General features: G+C 36.9%; 1 protein-coding gene across 1 annotated transcript in view; it reads left to right on the top strand.

Annotated features, from left to right (window-relative positions):
- LOC122038828 (disease resistance protein RPP13-like) overlaps positions 1-22,375 on the top strand; it is a 43,433-nt gene continuing 21,058 nt past the window's right edge. The window contains exons 1-2 of the mRNA XM_042598779.1: positions 1-229; positions 17,907-18,419. Coding sequence (XP_042454713.1) covers positions 17,917-18,419 — 503 coding nt within the window. The 5' untranslated portion in view covers positions 1-229; positions 17,907-17,916. The remainder of the gene's footprint in view (positions 230-17,906; positions 18,420-22,375) is intronic.

Here is a 22,375-nt window from a genome sequence, read left to right on the forward strand (position 1 = left end):
TCTCTTTTTTCTTTCTTTTTTTCTCTGCTCTTTTTTTTTTCTTATCTTCTCTATTTCTTTCTCTTCTTCGTTCCAAACCAGCACCTCCCACAGCAGCCCTCTCTCCTTCTTCCTCTCCAACCGCAGCAGCAGCTGTCCTCTCCCAGCAGCTTACTATACTCTTTCAACCGCAGGAGTCTGTTCTCCATCAAGTGTTATATCTGTTCAGCTATTTTTTAGCCGACCAACGGTAAATTTCTTCCAAGTTTTCTTAAAGTCACAGCAACAGGTTTTACACTTTTTTTTTAGCAAGAGCAAAAACAGTGGTTTTCTTCTCTTCTTCCTATCAGCAAAACAATTGTTTTAGTTTTCGTTTTCTCCCAACCCACAACAGCCGGCTCTAACTCTCCTCTTCCTTTGTTTTATGGGTGAGCATAGCAACAAGATCCACCACTGCTGATCGTGAGCCAGCGGAGGCACCTCTCTTTTTCCTCTTCTCTATTTAACTCATGCTCACAGTTGGTTGCCGGCCACTGTAAGCTAAAGGAGAATGATCTTGTCCACGAATATGGACATGTGAATCATCGGTAAGTTGGCTAAGTTGCCAATTTACTCGCCAATTGCCTGATACTAATAAGGATGATCATGTCGTTAGGAACTTGGGAAAAATAAACAAGAAAAAAAAGGTTAGCATGTCGGTCAAGAGTGTCTCAACGTAGTCACTTCAACACTCAAATTAGAAGATGAAGAAAATGAAAATTAAGATTTTGATATACGTATGTGTGTGTTAGTACCTTGGATACTAGAGAAAGCTACCTTTTATAAGAAGATCGCTGCCCTTTCCTTCTTCTCCTCTCCTTTATTATTATTATTATTTAATTTCTTAAATAATATGAAACTTGTTCATGACATTATTTCTTTCTTGAAGTAATATGAGATTTGCACGATAACTTATTCTCTTCCTAAAACAACTCAAGATTTGCACGATGATCTATTTTTTTCTTAAATAATCTAAGATTTGTATGATAATTTATTCCTTTCCTGAAATAATCCTACATCTCCAAGGAGTCCGGGAAGCTAAAGAAGCGATGACTTTAGGAGTCGAAAACTAGGAGACCCAAAAGGACGGGAGCATGGGAGGCTACGGAGCCAAGAGGCCCAAGAGCTAAGAGGTTAAGTAGTCAGGAGGCCTAAGAAGTCGAGAGGCCGAGGAGACCAGGACTCGAGAAGCAAGGAGGCTCAAGAGGCCGGAATCCAAGAAGCCTGAGAGTCGGGATGGCCTAGACTCTTCATCTGTTGGATCCACATCAGCAGTTTTTCCCTCATCTTCTTTTATCCACATGGCGCCTACTGATCATCTCCCGGATCATATGTCTCCCTTTAAGTCTAGTTAAAGGAGACAAGAATCCAACTAACTAGATTCTTTTTGTAGTCAAACAATCGCATTTGCCCTGACTTCTTAATCCATGTGACGAATCTATTGTGTATTTATGTAGAGATTACGCATTAAACGTTAATATGTCTCGATCAACATGTCCTTAAATGCAAACACTCCTTTTAAGCACCCGACCTACGTTATCTATCTTGATTCCTGAGCCAAGAATTCACGAGTGAGCCTCCGAGGTTGCATCACATTAATATGATATGACTCACAGTAAGGAAGCCTAGGCATTTCTTATCAGGTAATGATTACTCTTGAGTTTTTTACTTGTCTCGAGTGCTCGATCTTACCGTGGTCAATCTGTCCCGCCATTATGACCACAGAGATCCAAGGATCCTTATTGAACGAGTCAGATTATATTAGGTCAGATAAGAATACTTCTACACATACTAACTGATTCTTCAATCGTTGTTTCTCTATCTGCTTCGTCTTCTTCATCTCCTTCGTCTTAGGGTTTTCTTCTACATCTAGTAAGTTGTTTCCGTCCATCTACATAAATCTTTCTTCAGTAGTTCTTTGGTAGCACATTCCATAACTAGGGATTCTTCTTCCGCTCCCTGGTATAAATCTACCTCCTCAAGTTTCACTGATGCCTCCCTATATCAACCAAAGACAACCTACGGAGTTCCGTCTGATTATCTTATGAGGCTTCCAAATGGCAACCATAGGCCAGACCGTCCTCCTCTAGGCTTTGTAATCTTCTTCCGAAGCCACTTATTAAGTGGGTTGTGCATTCCTATCCTTACATTTTTATTGAAATATCACGATATTTTCGTATTCTGTTATCACAGCTTGACCCTAATTCTTTCCGCATTTTGATTGGGGAAGTCATTCTTTCACCTTTAATTTTCTTTTATCCAAAGAAGATGGAAGATGAGGTCTTTTTCCTGTTCTGGGATTAGTTTGCTTAAGGAGCTTCTTTCATTCCACACGAGATGGATACCCCAATTCTTCTTTGTCAAACCTCTAGACTCTATCTCTTGTCTAACTCACTAGCAACGAGAATTGTCCTCTCCTCCGGCTCTGAAAGACTACCATTTGGAGTGGAGTTATTACAGTGCATCCCAGAAATTCTTGGGACTGTAGTTTAGCAACAACATCTTACTTGAAGAAGGATTGCTGCATGTGTTTGGGCTTAGCCCAAGACCAGCTCCTCTCACTACTTCATTTGGTAAGAATCCCCATCTTCATGAGTTTTGATATCGAATTAAGGCATATTATTTTTTACAGTCGAGATAATGATGAGGCCATCGTTGAACAAGATGATGAAGCTTATGGTCACAGAGTTGGAAGTGCGCCAAGTGGAAATTATCAACCTCGCCAAGGTGACACCCGAGGGAGGAGCCCCTCCGACTCCGACTATAGTCCTCACCGAGGGGGTTTCTCAATTGGCCACGAGGGCATTGAGCCCGACAAGAGAATCTGAGCCTCCTATAAATTGGCCTGGCGTTCCGAGACTGACTTCATCTACGGAGTTGGAAGCTCCGCATTAGAATCTTGAGGAAAAGGCATCGCCCGTCTGGACCCTCGATTGAACAATCAGGCCCCTTCACTCCTACGCCATCCCTCATCAAATCTCCAACTTACCAGATACAATCTAGCCAGATTGGGGAACAACTAGGCTATGATGAATCTTCCCACATCTCCTAGGACCCCTATCTTTCTATCTTTCTGTCTTCTATCACGTCAGGGACTTCTCACATGGAGGCGGGTCCCTCACATGCTCCCCTAGACCCGAGTCCCTTGAGTCGTTGGGGGAATTTGTTGGATGAAGAAGTCCCCCTAGCTATGGCATTACCGTGAGACCCAGCTCAAGAAGAGCACAAGCTGGACCTTACCCTTTGTGGTCCAACAACCCTTGCCTGGAGGGATGGGGAAGTTGTTGGTCCCGTTAAGCCAGCTAGAGGGGGTGAATAGTGACATTGACAAGCTCACTAAAAACTCCTTTGTTGAAGACGGAGAAGCCTTTTACACACGTTGATAGCTCAGAAAAGACTACGAAAGTTAATACAGAATTTGCTGATTATTTCCTAACTCCAAACAGCTTTTTATAGTCTCTGAAAAAAATGTTACCATTGCTTGGAGGTGCCTCTAAAGATGTCCAAGGTGCTTCCAAGAAGATAAACTTTATCCTACTAAGATAAAATTTTATCTCCTTCCAACGGCAACCTAACGACTATTGAAGGCGTCTCCAACAGCTTGAGGGCGTCTTCCATGAAGGCTCTAAGGCACCTTCAGATTCCTTGAGAGCTCCTCTAATGGAGCACGAGGGCACCTCTAGCTGAGTCCAAGACGCTTCCTCCTTGAGGTGCGAGGGCACCTCCAAGCCTCTTGGAGGCACCTTCACTTTGGCAGATCTAATCTCTTGAGGGATCTTAGCATGGGTGATGCTTCGATCATCCAGAATTGAGTTCATCTGAACCCAACTCTGACCTTCTCCTCGAGCAGTCTTCCACTCCGGTTTCTCGTCCCTCGAACATGTAGCGTGCTTCCTTCTCGTCTACCAGCGTACTCTTCCGCAGCACCTCCTCCCTCGGACGCACGGAACCCGTTAACTCTCTTCCTGTGCCATCCTTCTCGCTAGTTGAAAACTCGAGCAGTCTTCCGCTCGACTTCTTGTATTTCTAATCTTTTACACACTTAAACACAAGGATCAAACATAACATCACCTAACTTAACCTGGTTGACCGCATCAAAACCAATCGGGGTACTTACAATCTCTCCTTTTTTGATGTGCATCAATCAAAGTTAAATTAGGGTTAAACCAAAATGAAATAATCGGTACTAAGTAAATAAAATTGCAATTATAATAAGAATTTTGTAATTAAGTACTAAAAACCTTCCCCTTAAATTACTCTCTATTTCTCCCCATTTGATCGCATTAAAAAAAAAAAAATATGAAAAATAATTATAAAATTTTAAAAAAATCTAGGGATCTGTGAATAGATTTAATAGTAAAATAATATTTTTAAAAAATAATTTTCAAAAATATCTTAATTTTACTAATTAATTCTCTATTTTGACAAAAATAATTTTTAAAAAATTACTTTTTGATTTCAAAAAATCCTGAAAAGTTTTATCAAGATTAAACAAAAGCAGTTAAATCAATAAAAAAAATTCATGAAACAATATTTTTTTATTTTAACATAAATAAATTATTTCATGACAGAATCCTATTTTTAGAAAAATAAATATTAAAAATAGATTTTGATCTAGAAAAATCTTGCTATTTTTTTTTTCTTGTATGTAAAACTGAACAAACATCTTCAAAAAAAATTAAAATTTTTAGAATTCGATTTTAGAGAATTCTTAATATTAAAAATTAATTTTTAGGTAACTAATTCATATAAAATTCATTATTAATCAGAAATTTTAAAAAAAAAAATCATTTCAACATAGAATCTATTGTCCTATCAGTATTCAAAATTTAAATAGAAAATTCTAATAGAAGAATTAGAAAAAATATTTTGTTAAGTTAAGAAATTATATCCTTATAAATCATTTATAAAAAATGGAGATTTAGTTTAAACATATTTTTAGAATCCAATAAAGGTTCCTACCTATTATATTTATCAATAATTTTGATGGAACATAATTTTTAGAGATTTTTCTAATTTAACCCCTATAGTTCTTTGTATACCAACCAAGTCCTTCATATTTTCTAAATTATGAGAAATGTTTGTATTTAAGCATGCATAGTTATTTCTCAATTTTCTAGTTGATTTTTTATCTTTTCATTTTCCACCTTTAGATTATCATGCATTTCTAATGGACATAGTTTTGTTAAAATTAATTTTAATCTTGTATTCTCTTTATCTAACTTACACATATTTCTAGAAAATATTTTAATGAACTCAAATAACTCTTCAGGAGGTCGGGAACCTACCTTACTTATCATGATGATTTCGTTATATGATGTTCCCCCTTTGTCACTGCTTTCTTCTGAAGACTCTCTCCCTTCGTCGATGCTCATTTCTGAGATACTTTCTTCGTCCATCATGATGGTTCGCCATTAGTGCCAGTTCGACATAGGCTTCGATCTCGAACTCAAAAGATGATGATTCATCCCATGTAACTTTTAAGTTTTCTACTTTATTTGTCTTGGCCCTTTTTCTTTTCCTTTTTCTTTCTTCTTTAGTTTAGGGTAGTCGTCCTTAATGTGCCCTTCTTCCTAGCAGATATAGCATCGAACCTTCCTTTTGCTTTGAACATGTGTCTTTGCCTATGAGTTGTGAAATTTGTTGGATTTAAGAAATTTACTAAAGTTTCTTACCATGAGGGTTGTTTCATCTTCGTCGATAGAAGCTTCGGAGTCTAGTTCGTCCATTTTTACTTTAGGGTAATGTTATGATTCAGCTTCTTCCTTAGTTCTACACATCTAAATTCGTGATGTTCTAGAGTAGAAAATAAACTTTCTAATGAACTTACCTCTAGATCCTTAGAGATATAATAAGAGTTGATTATGGATTTCCACTTGGGTGTTCTTGGGAAAGCATTTAGTGTATACCTTAGTAAATCTTGATTTGTTACCATTTCTTCGAGATTTGCGAGTCCAGTGTTCAGCTACTTCAGTTTGGCATGCAGTTGAGTGACCGATTCTCCTTCTTGAAGCCTCAGGTTCGTTAGTTGATTCCGGAGCAGGTCCCGTTTTGCAAGCTTGGCTTCTAAAGTCCCTTCATATAGCTCTAGGAATTTCTCCTAGCATTCTTTTGTTAATTTGGATGCGTCGACTCTTTTGACTTCTGTAGTGGCAGCACACTTAGGAGTTGGAATTTTGCTCGTCTGTTTGCTTTGAAGTCAGCTTATTCCTTTTTGGTCTATAGATATTCTTTTTTTTCTTCTCCTTGTTGATCTTTGGGAGATACAAAATCATATTTAATTATTAATAAAATTTTAAAATCAGTTTTGAAAAAAATACCTCCATTCACTTTTTCCACATCGCGAACTCTCCCTCGAACTTTAGCAGGTAGATGCTTGGCCCGACTATTGTTTTAGTGCTTCAGCCGGCGGTTAGTTCTTTTGAGACTATTGGGCTCTGATACCAATTGTTGGTCTCGTTAGGCCGCCTAGAGGGGGCACGTGAATAGCCCTGCAAGTAAGTTAAAAAAAACTCTTGCTTTTGCTTAGCAAGGATGCACAATTAGATTAAGCAAATATCAACAATTAGAATAAGCAAATATCCATCAGCCGACTGGTGCTACCATTAGTGGCAGCCAACGGCTACTTCGTAGTGCCAACGGTTTGCTAACGGCTACTTACCAGTCGACTGGTACTTTTACCAGTCGACTGGTCGCTACTGGCTGAGCAACAGAATGCTTCTGTCCGCTCCTAGTCGACTGCATAGTCGACTGAACCAGTCGACTGTTACTTCTAGCAATCGACTGGTCCAGGTTACACACTCACACTCATCCTCTCCAAAGTCGCTATTGAAGCCCTCTTCCTCGGCCTTCGTCCCTCAGATGCACCCGAGCCTGCGGTTCCTCTCCGTGCCATCCTTCACGTTACCTTGAAGTTCGCTTCCCTCTGCTCCATTCCATTGCTCCTCGTCCGGCGGTCCCTCGGATGTCTTCCACACCATCCTTCACCGACTCAAGGATTCGAGCCCTAGGATGAGCTTTCCAAGCTTACCTGCACAAAGCTCCTCATGTGTGTTTCACCAAGTCCTGCAAGACTCAAACACACATATCAAACACATATGAAAGCCTAACTTAAACTCTTTGATATACACATCAAAACCATGATCGTACCGATCAAACCTAAATCGATTACACCAACACCTGACTCGTTTTTTTATCGTGTCAATTAGGTCGACCCGAACCCAACCTGAATCTAATAAGACCTGACCCTAACCTGATTTTTTTCATATTCGATTCAAGTTATGTTTTCAGGTCAGGTCATAAATTGCCACCCCTACTTGGACTTTATAATTATGGTGTCCTGAGCACAACACACCTCTCTTAAAGCTTCCCTAGTTATAGAGCTTCACAACATGTTTCCCAAGCATAAAGTAGTAGAGTCATGAAGAATTATTGTTCTTGAACGTAGAGCATTTATCTTCTTTTATAAAGTTGGATCAGATCCATATCTGGATCAAGCTGTTGAGGATCGTGGTCCAGGTAGAAGGGGGGTTGAATATTGTTTAGCCCAAATCGTTAACTTCCTACAAAGTTAGTTGCATAGAGGAAATACAAACAATATAAAGGAAGTTAATCTAAAGACTACAAAGACAAAAATCAAACCAACAAACCCTAACATGTTCATTTAATGTGGTTCAGAGATAAAGCTCCTACTCCACGGTTGTTCATAAGGTGGATTAGTCCCCGGAATCTCCGACTAGCTCAAGTATCACGGGAACTTGGATCACACGGGAACTTGGAGACTCTAATTAGGCTTTAACCAAGTCTAATTTCGTCACCAACGCCAGTTACCCCAAGCTCCATTATATAGAGTTTGGAAAAATTAGCAAGCTAATTTTACTATTACCAATCAACTGGTCCTTGCACCAATCAACTGTGTTGGCCAATGGTACTCCATAAAATTCGTGATTCTACCAACGACTCTTTACCAATCAACTGGTAACATCACTAGTTGACTAGTGTCTCAGCCATCAGGCATAAAAATATTCTGTTCCCTAACCCAGTCAACTGGTCTAGTTGCAATCAACTGGTAAAAACCTAAACCTAGGGGTTTTTTTCCCAAGTACATTTCTCTCGCACTCGGACCCTTGCAACTCACTTGACTCTTCCTTGCAGCCTTGACCTCTTGCCTTCAAGCCTCCTTCCTTTAATTTGGCTCTCGTCCCTCGGATGCATTCAAGCCCGTGGCTTGTCCCAATACTATCCTTCGAGTATGCCTCGAAGTATGCTTCCCTAAGCTTGTCCTTATCGCCTTGTCCACGGTCCCTCGGATGCTCCATCTTTCACCAGACCCGAAGCCATCAAGCTAAGTCATATGTGTTGGATCGAGACGCGCTAGAGGGGGGGGGGTGAATAACGCTCGTGGCTATTTCGATTTTCGAATCTTGAAAACTATCGGAGTTAAAACGCAGCGGAATAAAAAGGCAAACACACAAACACAGAGGAATTTACTTCGTTCGGAGCCTAAGGAGACTCCTACTCGAAGGCCCGCGATCCTTGATCGCTTCCGGTGGGCAACAACTATAAGTTCGTTAAAAGTACAATAAAAGATTTACAATTGTAAGCACCAAAGTAAACTATACCGACAATAACAGAATCGAAACTGATGCTCCAGGTCGTCGGTATGTCGCAACAGCACCTCGGAATGATCTTGTTAGTAGCACGTTGAAGAGAGGAAGCCTGGAAGTTGTTATTTTGAGATGCTGGTCGAAACCCCCTTATAAAGGGTGTTCAAGGCGCCTTGAAGGCTGTTCAAGGCGCCTCCATGCTGCCGAGTCTTCCGCGTGGATCAGATCTGGTCGAACTTCATCCCTTGGAGGCGCCTTATACCCTGCTCAAGGCGCCTTCCAAGGCGCCTTATACTCCCTTCAAGGCGCCTTCGATGAACTTTCGCAGCCAGCTCAGCTTTTGCACCCGAGGCGCCTCCAAGCTCCATGGAGGCGCCTCGGACACTGTTCATCCGAGGCTTTAGGTTGCTCCTTTACACCTGCAAGATACGTTAGTCCCAAACAATATCCTGCAACACAAAGTTAGCACAATAAACATGATAAATGAAGTATAGACAGTCTCCGGACTGTCCGAGTCTGACTTCGGGTTTCCGACCGGAAACCCTAGGTCGACCCGACGCCTACTGTTCCCTCTACGGGGAACGCGTCCTCACCTACTCCACTCAGGAGATTTACCTGTTGCCAGTCGATCCTCCAGATCGACTGGACTTTTGCTCAGCACTCGATGCTTCCGGACTTTCTGCTGGACATCCGCTTCCCCGGCTAGTCCAGTCTTTCACTTGGTTCGCGACACCAGGACTTTCCACCTAGGGTTACCACCCCCTAGGAGTTTTGCCTGAAGCCATCGACCTGCCAAGACTTTCCGCATAGGGTTACCACCCCCTATGACCTAGGGTTACCGCCCCCTAGGGTTTTCCCTTTGCCTAACCGCAGCTAGGACTTTTCTCCACCTAGGGTTACCACCCCCTAGGACCTAGGGTTACCACCCCCTAGGGTTTTCACCTGTCTAACCGCAGTTAGGACTTTCCTGAAATACTCATTCAACATGTTAGATAACAGAGAATCTTAACTTTGAATCTCTTTGCCATTATCAAAACTTAGGTTCGATCGTCGGATGCTTCCTGCACCAACAATCTCCCCCTTTTTGATTATGGCAACAAAAATTCAAAGTTAAGAAAATAATGCCATTAAAAGATAAGCATGAAAATACAAGCATAATGATAGTTAAGTGCAGAGCTAAATTAAGTGCAGAGCTCCCCCTTAATGTAAAGACTCCCCCTTAATAAAAGCTCACTTTTTAAAATTTGAATTTCTTTTAATTTTCTTTAATTCTTTGAATTTTCTTCTACTCTCCCCCTTTGCCATATATCAAAAATCAATTGAAAGCAAGTTTTAAGATTTTAAGAAAACAATCTTTTTGAGAGAAGGTAGAAGAAGGCTTGTGAAACTTAGTTAAACGAAATATTTTTCACCTAAGTTTAAAAGGCTAATATATGGATGATTTCGAATGATGCCTTTAGCCACTTTTGAGACTTGGTTGTTTTTAGAAAGATATACCTAACTAAAGTTAGAAAAACTTAGCTAGATTTTTTTTTTTTATTATTATTTTTTTAATTTTGGAGCCAAATTGTTTGTAAAGAAATTTGAAGTCTCAATTTACTTAGCAAAAGTCTTTTGAAAGCCATGAGTTAAATTTTGCAAGTAAAGAAATATGCTTTTTAATACTTTTAACTTAGACAAGTATTTTAGCATTTAGAGTTAAAATTTATAAGGTGGTTAAGTTTGAGAAAGTTTGAAGGTTGCTATATGAGTCACTTTAGCTAAGCCTTTTGCAAACAATGAATGTAGGTTCAGTTTAAAAGGTACTTAGCGTTAAAACTTAATTTTGAAAAGATAGGAGTAAGAATTTGTTTTTTTTTTTGGATAAAGAATTAACCTAAATGTTTAATTTAGGTTATCTATTTTAGTTGGTCTTTAAGTCCAAGCATGAGGTTAAATAGATTTTAAGTTATCTGGATTGTTTTGTTCAGGTATCAGAGCCCTAAAGTATGAGCATGCTCAAACTTCAACTCTCCATTTCCTTCAGGGCTAATTCCATATTCTTGTAAGGCTAGTAAATTTAGGGGAGCAAGATTTTCAAGTTAGTTTTTCAAGTATTGTTCAAAGGATTTTGAAATTAGTTTTCCAAAGATTTTTCAAAGGTTTTTGAATAAGTTTTCCATGTATTTTTCAAAGGATTTTGAAATAAGTTTTTCAATGATTTTTAAAAGGTTTTTGAATAAGTTTTCCAAATATTTTTCAAAGGATTTTGAAATAAGTTTTTCAAATATTTTCAAAGGATTTTGAAATAAAGTTTTAAAAGGTTTTTAAAATGATTTTGAAAATATTTTTCAAATAATTTTGAAATAAAGTTTTAAAAGATTTTTAAAATGATTTTGAAAAGATTTTTCAAATAATTTTGAAATAAAGTTTTAAAAGATTTTTAAAATGATTTTGAAATTAAGTTTTGAAATGATTTTAAAATGATTTTTGAAATTAAGTTTTGAAAAGATTTTTAAAATAAGTTTTGAAAAGATTCTAAAATGATTTTTGAAATTAAATTTTGAAAAGATTTTAAAATGAGTTTTGAAAATATTTTTAAAATAAGTTTTGAAAAGATTTTAAAATGATTTTGAAATTAAGTTTTGAAAAGATTTTAAAATGATTTTGAAATTGAGTTTTGAGATGATTTTTAAATAATTTTTAAAATTTAGTTTTGAAAAGATTTTAAAATGAAAAAGATTTTTAAAATAAGTTTTGAAAAGATTTTAAAATGATTTTTGAAATTAAGTTTTGAAAAGATTTTAAAATGATTTTGAAATTAAGTTTTGAAAAGATTTTAAAATGAAAAAGATTTTTAAAATAAGTTTTGAAAAGATTTTAAAATGATTTTTGAAATTAAGTTTTGAAAAGATTTTAAAATGATTTTGAAATTAAGTTTTGAAATGATTTTTATATAATTTTTAAAAAGATTTTAAAATGATTTAAAAATTAAGTTTTGAAATGATTTTTAAATAATTTTTAAAAAGATTTTAAAATGATTTTACAAATAAATTTTGAAAAGATTTTTAAATAATTTTGAAAAGATTTTAAAAATAAGTTTTGAAAAGATTTTTAAAATAAGTTTTGAAAAGATTTTTAAAATAAGTTTTAAAAAGATTTTGAAATTAAGTTTTGAAAAGATTTTTAAAATAATTTTTGAAAAGAATTTTTTAAGAGATTTTGAAATGATTTTTCAAAGATTTTGAAATTATGTTTTAAAATAATTTTTAAAAGATTTTGAAATGATTTTGAAATTAAGTTTTGAAAAGATTTTAAAATGATTTTTGAAATGATTTTGAAATTAAATTTTGAAAAGATTTTAAAATGATTTTTGAAAAGAGTTTTTTAAGATATTTTTCAAATTGATTAATTGATTATAGAATTATAGTGATGAGTTTAATTTGAATTTTAAATTCCTTAGTCATCTCACCCGATCTAAGTTTTCAATCAGGTAATCCTATAATTTTTGTGAGATGAATTATTGTTGAATTTAAGGGTCTGATTTAACTTTGTGTTAGATTCAGGTTTAGTTTTGGTTTCAACAAGTAAGCATTCTTTGGATAAACTTCTGGGCTATGGTGAGTCACACGGAGCTCATTAAAGTAACCATGCCTTCGAGGTTTTCCAAATAGTCCTACCCATTGAACTTAATACTAATCCTTGGTCTAACTAGTTAGGATCCATTAAGGGTAGCTTCGGTCAGTTCCACTTGGCCAAATGCACCAGGTCGAAGCCATATCTTCCTAGACATGCGATGCCCAATTTTCCCTAACGTACTATCATCCAAAAACTTCACCAGTACTGTGGTTCAAGTTAAACTTATCCCGTTTTAATCTAACCTTAATTACCCTGCCAGGTAATCTATTCTTGTTTTACCCATTTCAGGTAAATTAAGTTCAGTTACCCTATCGGGTAGTTTAGTTGGAGGTGCCACCTCCATCTATTTTTTAATTTTTTAATTTAATTTTGAATTTAATTTTGAATTTTGAATTTGTAATTTAATTTCAAATTTTAAATTTAATTTTGAATTTCAAATTTTGAATTTTAAATTTAATTTCATTTCGAATTTTAAATTTAATTTTTGAATTTCAAATTTTTAAGATTGTTTTTCTTTTTGCTCCCCCTGGATCATAGCCTCGATATGGTCTATCGAGGTAGTGTATTTGATCCTTCGGGACCCAATATTGACAAGTCCAACTTGATTGACCAAGTTGGACTTAGGTACCCATGCTTGGACTACCTTTATATTATTTCTATTAACTAATGATAAATACGATTTGTATTTCGTTTTGGTCTTAAATCCAAGTCCGGCTTTGTTGTAAACGGCTCGCTGTTTTCCAAGAATCAGATCCAGATTCTTGGAACCCCAGGTGAACTGTTCCAATGTGTTCTTGAGTTCTTTAATTTGAGCTTTCAGATTGGAATTTTCTTCCTCAAGTTGTTGGACTTGAGTTGAACTTCCAATTTGAACTGACTCAGTTAAAGAACTCGAGTCAGTCGCTTCCTTAAGGGTTGTTACCTCCTTTTGGAGCGACTTAACCCGGACGTTGGATTTAGCCAATTTTTTAAGCAAGTATGGAATTAAATTTTGCGAGTCATCTAAGTTAATACTAGACATTAAAGCACTTACTGTGGGTTTTGGTCCTTCGGAAACGGATGCGGATCCGTGGCTTCGCTTGGACTCGGTGTCTGATTCACTCTCGGTCTCTGAATTGGACTCGAACTCGGACTCGGTGTCGATAATGTTCGCTAGTACTGGTAGAGCGAGAAGGCTCGGTTGCTCTTCAACGGATCCGGATTCATCTGATGACTCAGACCAGGTTGCTTTCAACATATGTTTCTATGTCTTACTTGTACCTGCAACCATCGTAATACCTTCCTCGGCCGAAGTAGTATCATTCTGTTCATCCAATTCAAATAAATCATTTAAATCATGCTTACTTGTGTTTTACATACCTTCGTGAAGCTCTGTCAGATTCTCCCACAGTTCCTTGGCACTTGAGAATGGGCCAGCACGATTCAGCTCCTTATTCGTTAAGCCGCACTGAAGTGTATACGTTGCTTTTGCGTTTGCTTCTACCCTTTTGATAAGGTTCGCGTCCCAGTTCTCGTAAGGTAGTGGCTTGCCGGCACCGTCAGTTGGCAGTTGAAGCCCGGTTTTGACGATCATCCAGACTTCAAAGTGAGTCTGGAGATACGCCTCCATCCGACCCTTCCAATCTCCGAAATCATCTCCGGAGAAGAGCGGTGGGCGAGCAGTGTTGTAGCCTTCTTGATGGGCCATTTTAGAAACACAATCTCGCAAAATAAACACAATAAAGCTTGTTCCAAGACTTAGTCTTGGATTAGTAGTGCGGGAGAGAAATAAAAATAGTAATTCAGGAATTTTGAGAAAAAATAATAAAATATTATTAAAATATTATTAAAATATTATTAAAATAATATTTAAAAAATATTACTACAAATTTTTGAAAATGCAATATTTCGATAATTCCAACCAATGGTGAAAAGATGAAAATTAATTTTTCAAAAACAGTTTTGGAGGGAAAAAACGAAAGGCGTAAGGTTATATTTTTAACCTATATAAACGACAAAGCCACGAAAAATGCTTGAATGGTGGTTGCACCAATTCAAAGCGACCCCGCTCTGATACCAATTGTTGGATCGAGACGCGCTAGAGGGGGGGGTGAATAGCGCTCGTGGCTATTTCGATTTTCAAATCTTGAAAACTATCGGAGTTAAAACGCAGCGGAATAAAAAGGCAAACACACAAACACAGAGGAATTTACTTCGTTCGGAGCCTAAGGCGACTCCTACTCGAAGGCCCGCGATCCTTGATCGCTTCCGGTGGGCAACAACTATAAGTTCGTTAAAAGTACAATAAAAGATTTACAATTGTAAGCACCAAAGTAAACTATACCGACAATAACAGAATCGAAACTGATGCTCCAGGTCGTCGGTATGTCGCAACAGCACCTCGGAATGATCTTGTTAGTAGCACGTTGAAGAGAGGAAGCCTGGAAGTTGTTATTTTGAGATGCTGGTCGAAACCCCCTTATAAAGGGTGTTCAAGGCGCCTCCATGCTGCCTAGTCTTCCGCGTGGATCAGATCTGAACTGGTCGAACTTCATCCCTTGGAGGCGCCTTATACCCTGCTCAAGGCGCCTTCCAAGGCGCCTTATACTCCCTTCAAGGCGCCTTCGATGAACTTTCGCAGCCAGCCTCCAAGCTCCATGGAGGCGCCTCGGACACTGTTCATCCGAGGCTTTAGGTTGCTCCTTTGCACCTGCAAGATACGTTAGTCCCAAACAATATCCTGCAACACAAAGTTAGCACAATAAACATGATAAATGAAGTATAGACAATCTCCGGACTGTCCGAGTCTGACTTCGGGTTTTCGACCGGAAACCCTAGGTCGACCCGACGCCTACTGTTCCCTCTACGGGGAACGCGTCCTCACCTACTCCACTCAGGAGATTTACCTGTTGCCAGTCGATCCTCCAGATCAACTGGACTTTTGCTCAGCACTCGATGCTTCCGGACTTTCTGCTGGACATCCGCTTCCCCGGCTAGTCCAGTCTTTCACCTGGTTCGCGACACCAGGACTTTCCACCTAGGGTTACCACCCCCTAGGACTTTTTCCTGAAGCCATCGACCTGCCAAGACTTTCCGCATAGGGTTACCACCCCCTATGACCTAGGGTTACCGCCCCTTAGGGTTTTCCCTTTGCCTAACCGCAGCTAGGACTTTTCTCCACCTAGGGTTACCACCCCCTAGGGTTTTCACCTGCCTAACCGCAGTTAGGACTTTCCTGAAATACTCATTCAACATGTTAGATAACAGAGAATCTTAACTTTGAATCTCTTTTCCATTATCAAAACTTAGGTTCGATCGTCGGATGCTTCCTGCACCAACAATATGTGTATCCTATAAACTTGCACAACTTAAATACACATATCAAATATAAGGGTAAACCTAACTTAAATCCTTTCTCAAATATCAAAACTCATGGTCACACCAGACCCTCAAGATTGCTTCCAACACAAGCCTTATCTTTATTCACATTATCTGACTTATCATTATCCTCGTCCATATCATAAAGTTAACCTAATATTTTTCCACATTAGCTTCCATGTCAACATCTTTGACCACTCATCAATCTGGTCAACCTAACCTAGTCGGTTGATCGGACCAATTCTCTAGTCTACTGAACCAAGCCAAGTCACCAATCCGAGTCCGAACTCAAACTCGGTCAATCAAAACCAATCGGTCTACTTATCATTGGGATTGGTCTACCAAACTTATTCGGTCTACTGAACCGCTGGATCGGTCGACTGAACTAATTTGGTTCTAGTTCGGCCTGAGTCAAGTCTAGTTCACTCCGGACTTGGTTCGGTTGCATCCAATTTGCATTTGTCTACTTCCTAGTTTTACTTCCAGCTACAAGTTCTTGCAAGACAAACAGACAAATACAAACAAGCAACATAGCCTAATCCTGTAATTTTACTTGACCTACTAGGCTTCAATCTTGCTTGGAGTTCACTCCTCCAAGACTTTACTACCAAGGGTCACTCTCTTTGAATTAAGTTCAACTCTGTAAGTTTACCTGACCTACTAGACTTCTTGCTTAGACTTTCTCTTAAAGTTTACCACCTAAAGCTTACTCCCTTAGGATTTTCTTTTGCCAAGCATCTAGTTACCCTTACCCTGCTTAGACATGCTAATCACTTGATAAACTAATCATCCTTGCTAGACATCCAACCACCTTGATTTGCCTGGACTTTCTCTTGCCTAACCTCTAGTTAGGACTTTCCATTGTCTAACTTCTAGTTAAAATTTTACTTACTAGTCATCTGGTCAACTTTTGACCTAATTAGACTTCTCTTTGTTAGTTATCAGGTCAATCTTGACTTGACTAGATTTCTCATTTCTAAATATCATATCATGTTTGGATAATCTTTGGTCAAACTTGACTAGACAAAGGTATATTGTCAAACATTGAAACATTGGAGGTTGATTGCACCAACAATTTTTTTTTTTTTTTTTTGATGTTTGACAATACTTTTAATTTAGGTTTTGGCCTTATGCCAAACTAGGTTTTAGTCTAGAGTACATGACCACCCATATGTTGTTGTGATAGCGTGGTCGCTCACGGTCTAAAGTACTTGACTGCCCATATATTATTGTGGTAGTATAGTCATCCGCGGTCAATGTTTATTATATATTCCACCATTGAGGAGACTATTAGTCATACATCAAATGACATTATTATATTCCGAGGATGCTAACTTTAATTTATTTCTGGGTTGATTTATTAGATTTAGACCATTGATAATACTTATACATGTTCGTACTTATGATTTGTGACATTTATCCATATTTTATATTATATTAACTTGTATGCTGACTGATCAAATAGTAAGAATTAGAAATTTATCTTAATTAATGATAATTTATAATTCTAAATTTCAACATCAACTTGCTAAAGATATAATTTTAAACCTGTCTCTAAATAAAATTAAATTCATACATATCTTTTTTAATTATCCATTTAGTAATTTATGTTCACTGTTTACTTGCCTTCAGTTTGGCAAGTATAAATGCCCTTTATATTATAGTTAGTTTTCAATTTTTACATAAGATTTTGACCTGTTGATTTCTAATTTAACTTGATTTTATTGCGTATATTTCATCTGTTTTTTTATTCGTATATATTTTTTATGTATATAGAGAAATTGATATATAAATAAATAAATTCGATAAATTGTTATCATGTTTATATGTTTCTTAGAATTTTGTTTTATTATATTATCTTGCTACCTATTGGTGTGCCAAAATTACATCCGCAACGCGTGACAACGAGGGTTGCCTTGTGCTCTCGTGGCACATTATCATTTGGTGAAGAATACTTGGGAAAAAAAATCGTTTGGTTGTGCTCCAAATTGGAAAATATTAGAAATTCAGTTTGATTAATTTATTTTTTTAAATTCGATTTGATTTTGATTTTAAATTTTATAATTTAATGAAATTGAATAAATCAAATAAAAATATTAATTTAATTATTTTTTATTTAAAAATATAATTAATTAAATAAAATTTTAATTTTTAGTTAAAATCGAATAAGATTTTAAAATTTTAATTTATTCAGTTAATTGAATTAATTTTGTTACAAAATTAAATTAATCCATATTAATATCTGATCAAAGTTGCTCGTCTGTCATAATGCATGTATTGGCTTGGTCCTGGTCCATTAACTTGCAGAGAAACAGAGATGGAATCTACGATAGTGAACTTGGTGCTGGGGAAGCTGGGCGAACTTGCTTCCAGCGAGGTCGCCGGCCTCTTCAACGTCGGCGCAGAGGTCGAGTCACTGACGAAAAAACTGTTACTGATTCAATCCTATCTCAGAGATGCCGACCAGAAGCCCAGATCCGAGCAAAGCCAATCTTTACAGGAGTGGCTGAGACAGATCCGGAACTTGGCGTTCGAGATGGAGGACCTGGTGGACGAATACGCGACGCGGCTAGGCCGCGCTTCAGCCGCCGGAGGCCGGGAGAGCTGTCTTCGACGCATCGCTGCCTTCCCTTCCCGGATCCTCACTCGCCATCGGCTCGCGAGCCACCTGCAGGACATCCGTGCCAGATTTCAAGATGTATGCAACCAAGCGTCGCAACTTGGCATCCATGGCTCAGCCTCCTTGGCCTTGCCCTCCTCCTCCTCCTCCTCCTCCTCCTCCTCATCTTTCTCTGCTGCTAACGCAAGGCTTGCTCGAAGGTAAATAATTCTCATTAACAATCGTTTTCCATCTATTAGCATCTATCTTCATGGTTAACTTTGTTGGATCTTTCAATGACGTCCTCTGGTGGACAATTAGGTTAGAATGGTTGAACGTTAATAAAAGTAAAATTCATAATTTATTTCTACTTTACGTAAATTAAATCTTTTATCCTAATTGGTAATACATCAATCTCCGTTAGGATACCTACATTAGGATATTAAATGAGCATTATAATATCCATTTAACACCCCTTTTTTATTGTGAGTGGACATTAAAGGGGAGGCGTTCAAAGGCATTAACTCCTTTGAACATCTCTCTCATCTTTTTTTTCTTTATTTTTAAAACTATAAAAAAATTATATATTTTTTTAAAATAGTATTTTTTAAAGTACTATTATTATTAAAATAATAATAATAATTTAAATATTTTAAAATATATTTATTTAATATTATATAATTTTAAGATGATTGAATGGACGGTGGAACCCATAAATAATTAGTGTTAATGTTAAAATGAATGTAGGTAAAAGAGATATGTTGTTATAATGAGTATGTAGCAGTGGACTCCATACTTTTTGATGAGGTGGCGGGTGTTATAACGGTGATGCATTGTGGATGCTCTTACTATAAACCTTCAGAATTATTGTAAACTCAAACCATGGACTGCTCGAAGTCGAGATGATAGTCACGTATCTTGAACTATCAGTGTTATATTACAACGCTTCAACCTTTAACTTGATGATAGCCTTCTTTTATTATTCTTAACAAGATAGAGACTACAACTCTTTTCTTTCTTAGACTTTCTTCCATTTTCTTTCTTTTCTCTCTCACTCATACTTCTCACAAGAAGTATGAATTTATAAGATAAGATAAGAATATGAATAGCCATTCTAGGGGTGAAATCGAGTCGAGCCGAGCCGAACTCTTGAATGTTTAAGTTTGACTCACTTATAATTGAGCCGAGCTCAAACTTTATTTAACGAATATATTCATGGCTCACGAGCTTATTTGAACTTTTATCGAACCTAAATGAGCTTAATAAATATAAATTATAAATTTAAATATTTATTAAAAACTAAATTATATATTTAGAGAAAATTATAATATTCTTATTAAAATTTATAATTTTATTCTAATAAATAAATTTAATATATTTGTCTATATGTTTTATAAGTAGGGTTTAAAATATATAAATTTAATATCAAAACTATTATTTTTTTATTTAAAAGTTAATTTATTAGGTCAATGAACATATTCACGAGCTAACGAGCTGAATATTATGAAACTTGAGCTTGGTTTGTTTAGCTTAACGAGCCTCATTAAACGAGCTTTTATCGAATAGAGTTTTGAATAGCTCATAAGAGGCTTGGTTCATTTACACCCATAAGTCATTCCATTAAGGGGTTACTAATATTCATTTATGTTAGTGGAGTCATGAGATGGAGTTACTAACATTTATTTATGTTAGTGGAATCATGAGATGGAGTTACTAACATTCACTTATATTAGTGGTGTTATGAGATAGAGTTACTAACATTCACTTATGTTAATGAAGTCATTTATGTTAGTGAAGTCATGAGATAACCTCATTATCCCATTTGAATGCTCATAATGGGCATAAGTTACTAACATGTATGAATGCCCCATAGTAGGTATAAGTTACTAACATCTCCCACTTGCACACAAAGGCATTTAATTTTTATCACTAGATCACAACTTATGTGACCCATCATATCACCATACTAGGCATCCATACAGGGTTGAACGTCGTGCGACTTGCGAGCACACCTACATACAAAACTACTTAATGTGCCTGTTAGGATGATTGAATAGTTATCATTGTATCATAAGATATAAAATCTCACTATGCCCCAGATCCAAGACTTGTTACATCCATCGAGCTACTTTCCTCATCGAAAGTAATCCCTAAATGATGCTCGATTTTATATTCACTAATATATTTTAATCTCTACATAGATAAACATAAAAGACTAGTTGGTGAATATTATATGATGATGTATTGTCAATTAGTCTTTTTTTTCCCAAACTAGAATCTATCAATCTCAACTCAGCTGCTTTCCTAAACCTGTCCCTCATACCTCAATTTATCTTTCGAGTCATTGGTAAATAGACTAAAGTAGCAAACACTGAATCATGACATCAAGAAACAGTCGAAAGTAATAAGGGCACAAGAAATCCCACCTAGAGGATTTCAAATCTCACACGATGGAGATCAGGGATATAAAATTATTGTCTCTTATAATATGACTCCCACTATCCAGTTATCATATCACACGTGGTATGTACATGCCACAATGTTAATCCCCCATCTCTTAGAAGGGCATATGTCAGTTTTCTCTAACATCGTGCAAGTATGGGACTCAGTCTACACATAAGACTCTATCTAGAGATCTCTGAAGAAGTATCTCAAAGACATATCATAATTCATAGGTGATATCTGAGATCTTAAACCTGGCTTCTTACAGGCAATATGAATGTGACTACACCCATGTCGATCATGTCGCATATGACTTCATCCTGAACACATATCAAGGCGACTTAAGTTCTAGCAAGGCTACTCTCAAAACCTCTTACAACTAGAAATCATCTTATCCCCACTCTTGAAGGTGGTCACTCGTGTGATAAAGTCAACCTTACCTGCTTGACATATCTATTATATCACAGAACATATATATAACAAATACATTACAAAGATGTTATATATATAAATATAACCAATCAATGTACAAGAAGTTATATATTTCATTAAGCATCACTATATTCAAGTCAATACAAACTAAGACATATCATAAAGTACACAAACCCAATGACTCTCTATGTCCTATAAAAGAATCTCTACTTATAGGTTTGGTGAAAGGGTTAGCAACATGTTATGTGTTGAAATGTACTTGATAGTCACTTCATTCTTCTCAATGATGTCTCTCACATAATGATATATGCTATCTATGTGTTTGGTTCTACTATAAAACTTAGGGTCTAAAGTGTAAGCGATAGTGGCCTGATTATCACTGACCTCCCACTATCCGCTACAATACCTGAGTCATATAACAGTCTTCGAAGCTAAACACTCTCTTGAACCGCTAATGAGCAAGCAACGAACTCAGCCTCCATCATAGATAGAGCAACACAGGTTTGCTTCTTACTACTCCAGCAAATGGCTCCGTCATTGAGTAAAAAATCAAAACTGATGTTGATTTGCATTTATCCGGGGCACCTCCCCAATCGACGTCTGAATATCCCACAACTCGCAAATCACCTCCTCCATAACACAAAGAGAAGTTTGCAGTTCCTTTGAGATATCAAAAAAAATCCTTTTCACTGCTCTCCAGTAACCCTTTCTAGGATTTACTTGATATCTACATACCAAACTGACTGCATAACATATATCCAATTGTGTATACATCATTGCGTACATTAGACTTCCTACTGCACTAGAATAAGGTTCTTTACTCATTTCCCTTACTTACACTTGAGTTTTAGGGCACATATCCAAGCTCAGACCTTCACCTTTAGTGATTAGAGTGTCAATGGGATTATTATCACTCATCCCAAAGCACTCGAGAATTTTCTTAATGTAGGTCTTTTGTAAAAGAGCCAACACTCTTTTCAAGCGATCCCTTTAAATCTTTACTTCAAGGATGAACTCAGCTTCACTCATGTCTTTCATATCGAAATTAGATGACAACCATCTTTTAATAGTTATAAGATACTCAATGTTGTTCCCAGCTAACATTATGTCATCCATATATAATGACAGAATCATAAAAGAGTCATCTAACTTTTTTAAATAAACACAATGATCCTCCTTGACCATTGTAAAATCATAAGATATTACCTCTTCATGAAAACTTAGGTACCACCACCTGGATGATTGCTTTAGGTCATATATCCAACTTTAAAGTTGACAAACCTTATGTTGGATCGTGAAAGTC

Source organism: Zingiber officinale, chromosome 1A (assembly GCF_018446385.1).
Source record: "Zingiber officinale cultivar Zhangliang chromosome 1A, Zo_v1.1, whole genome shotgun sequence".
NCBI classification, from domain to species: domain Eukaryota; kingdom Viridiplantae; phylum Streptophyta; class Magnoliopsida; order Zingiberales; family Zingiberaceae; genus Zingiber; species Zingiber officinale.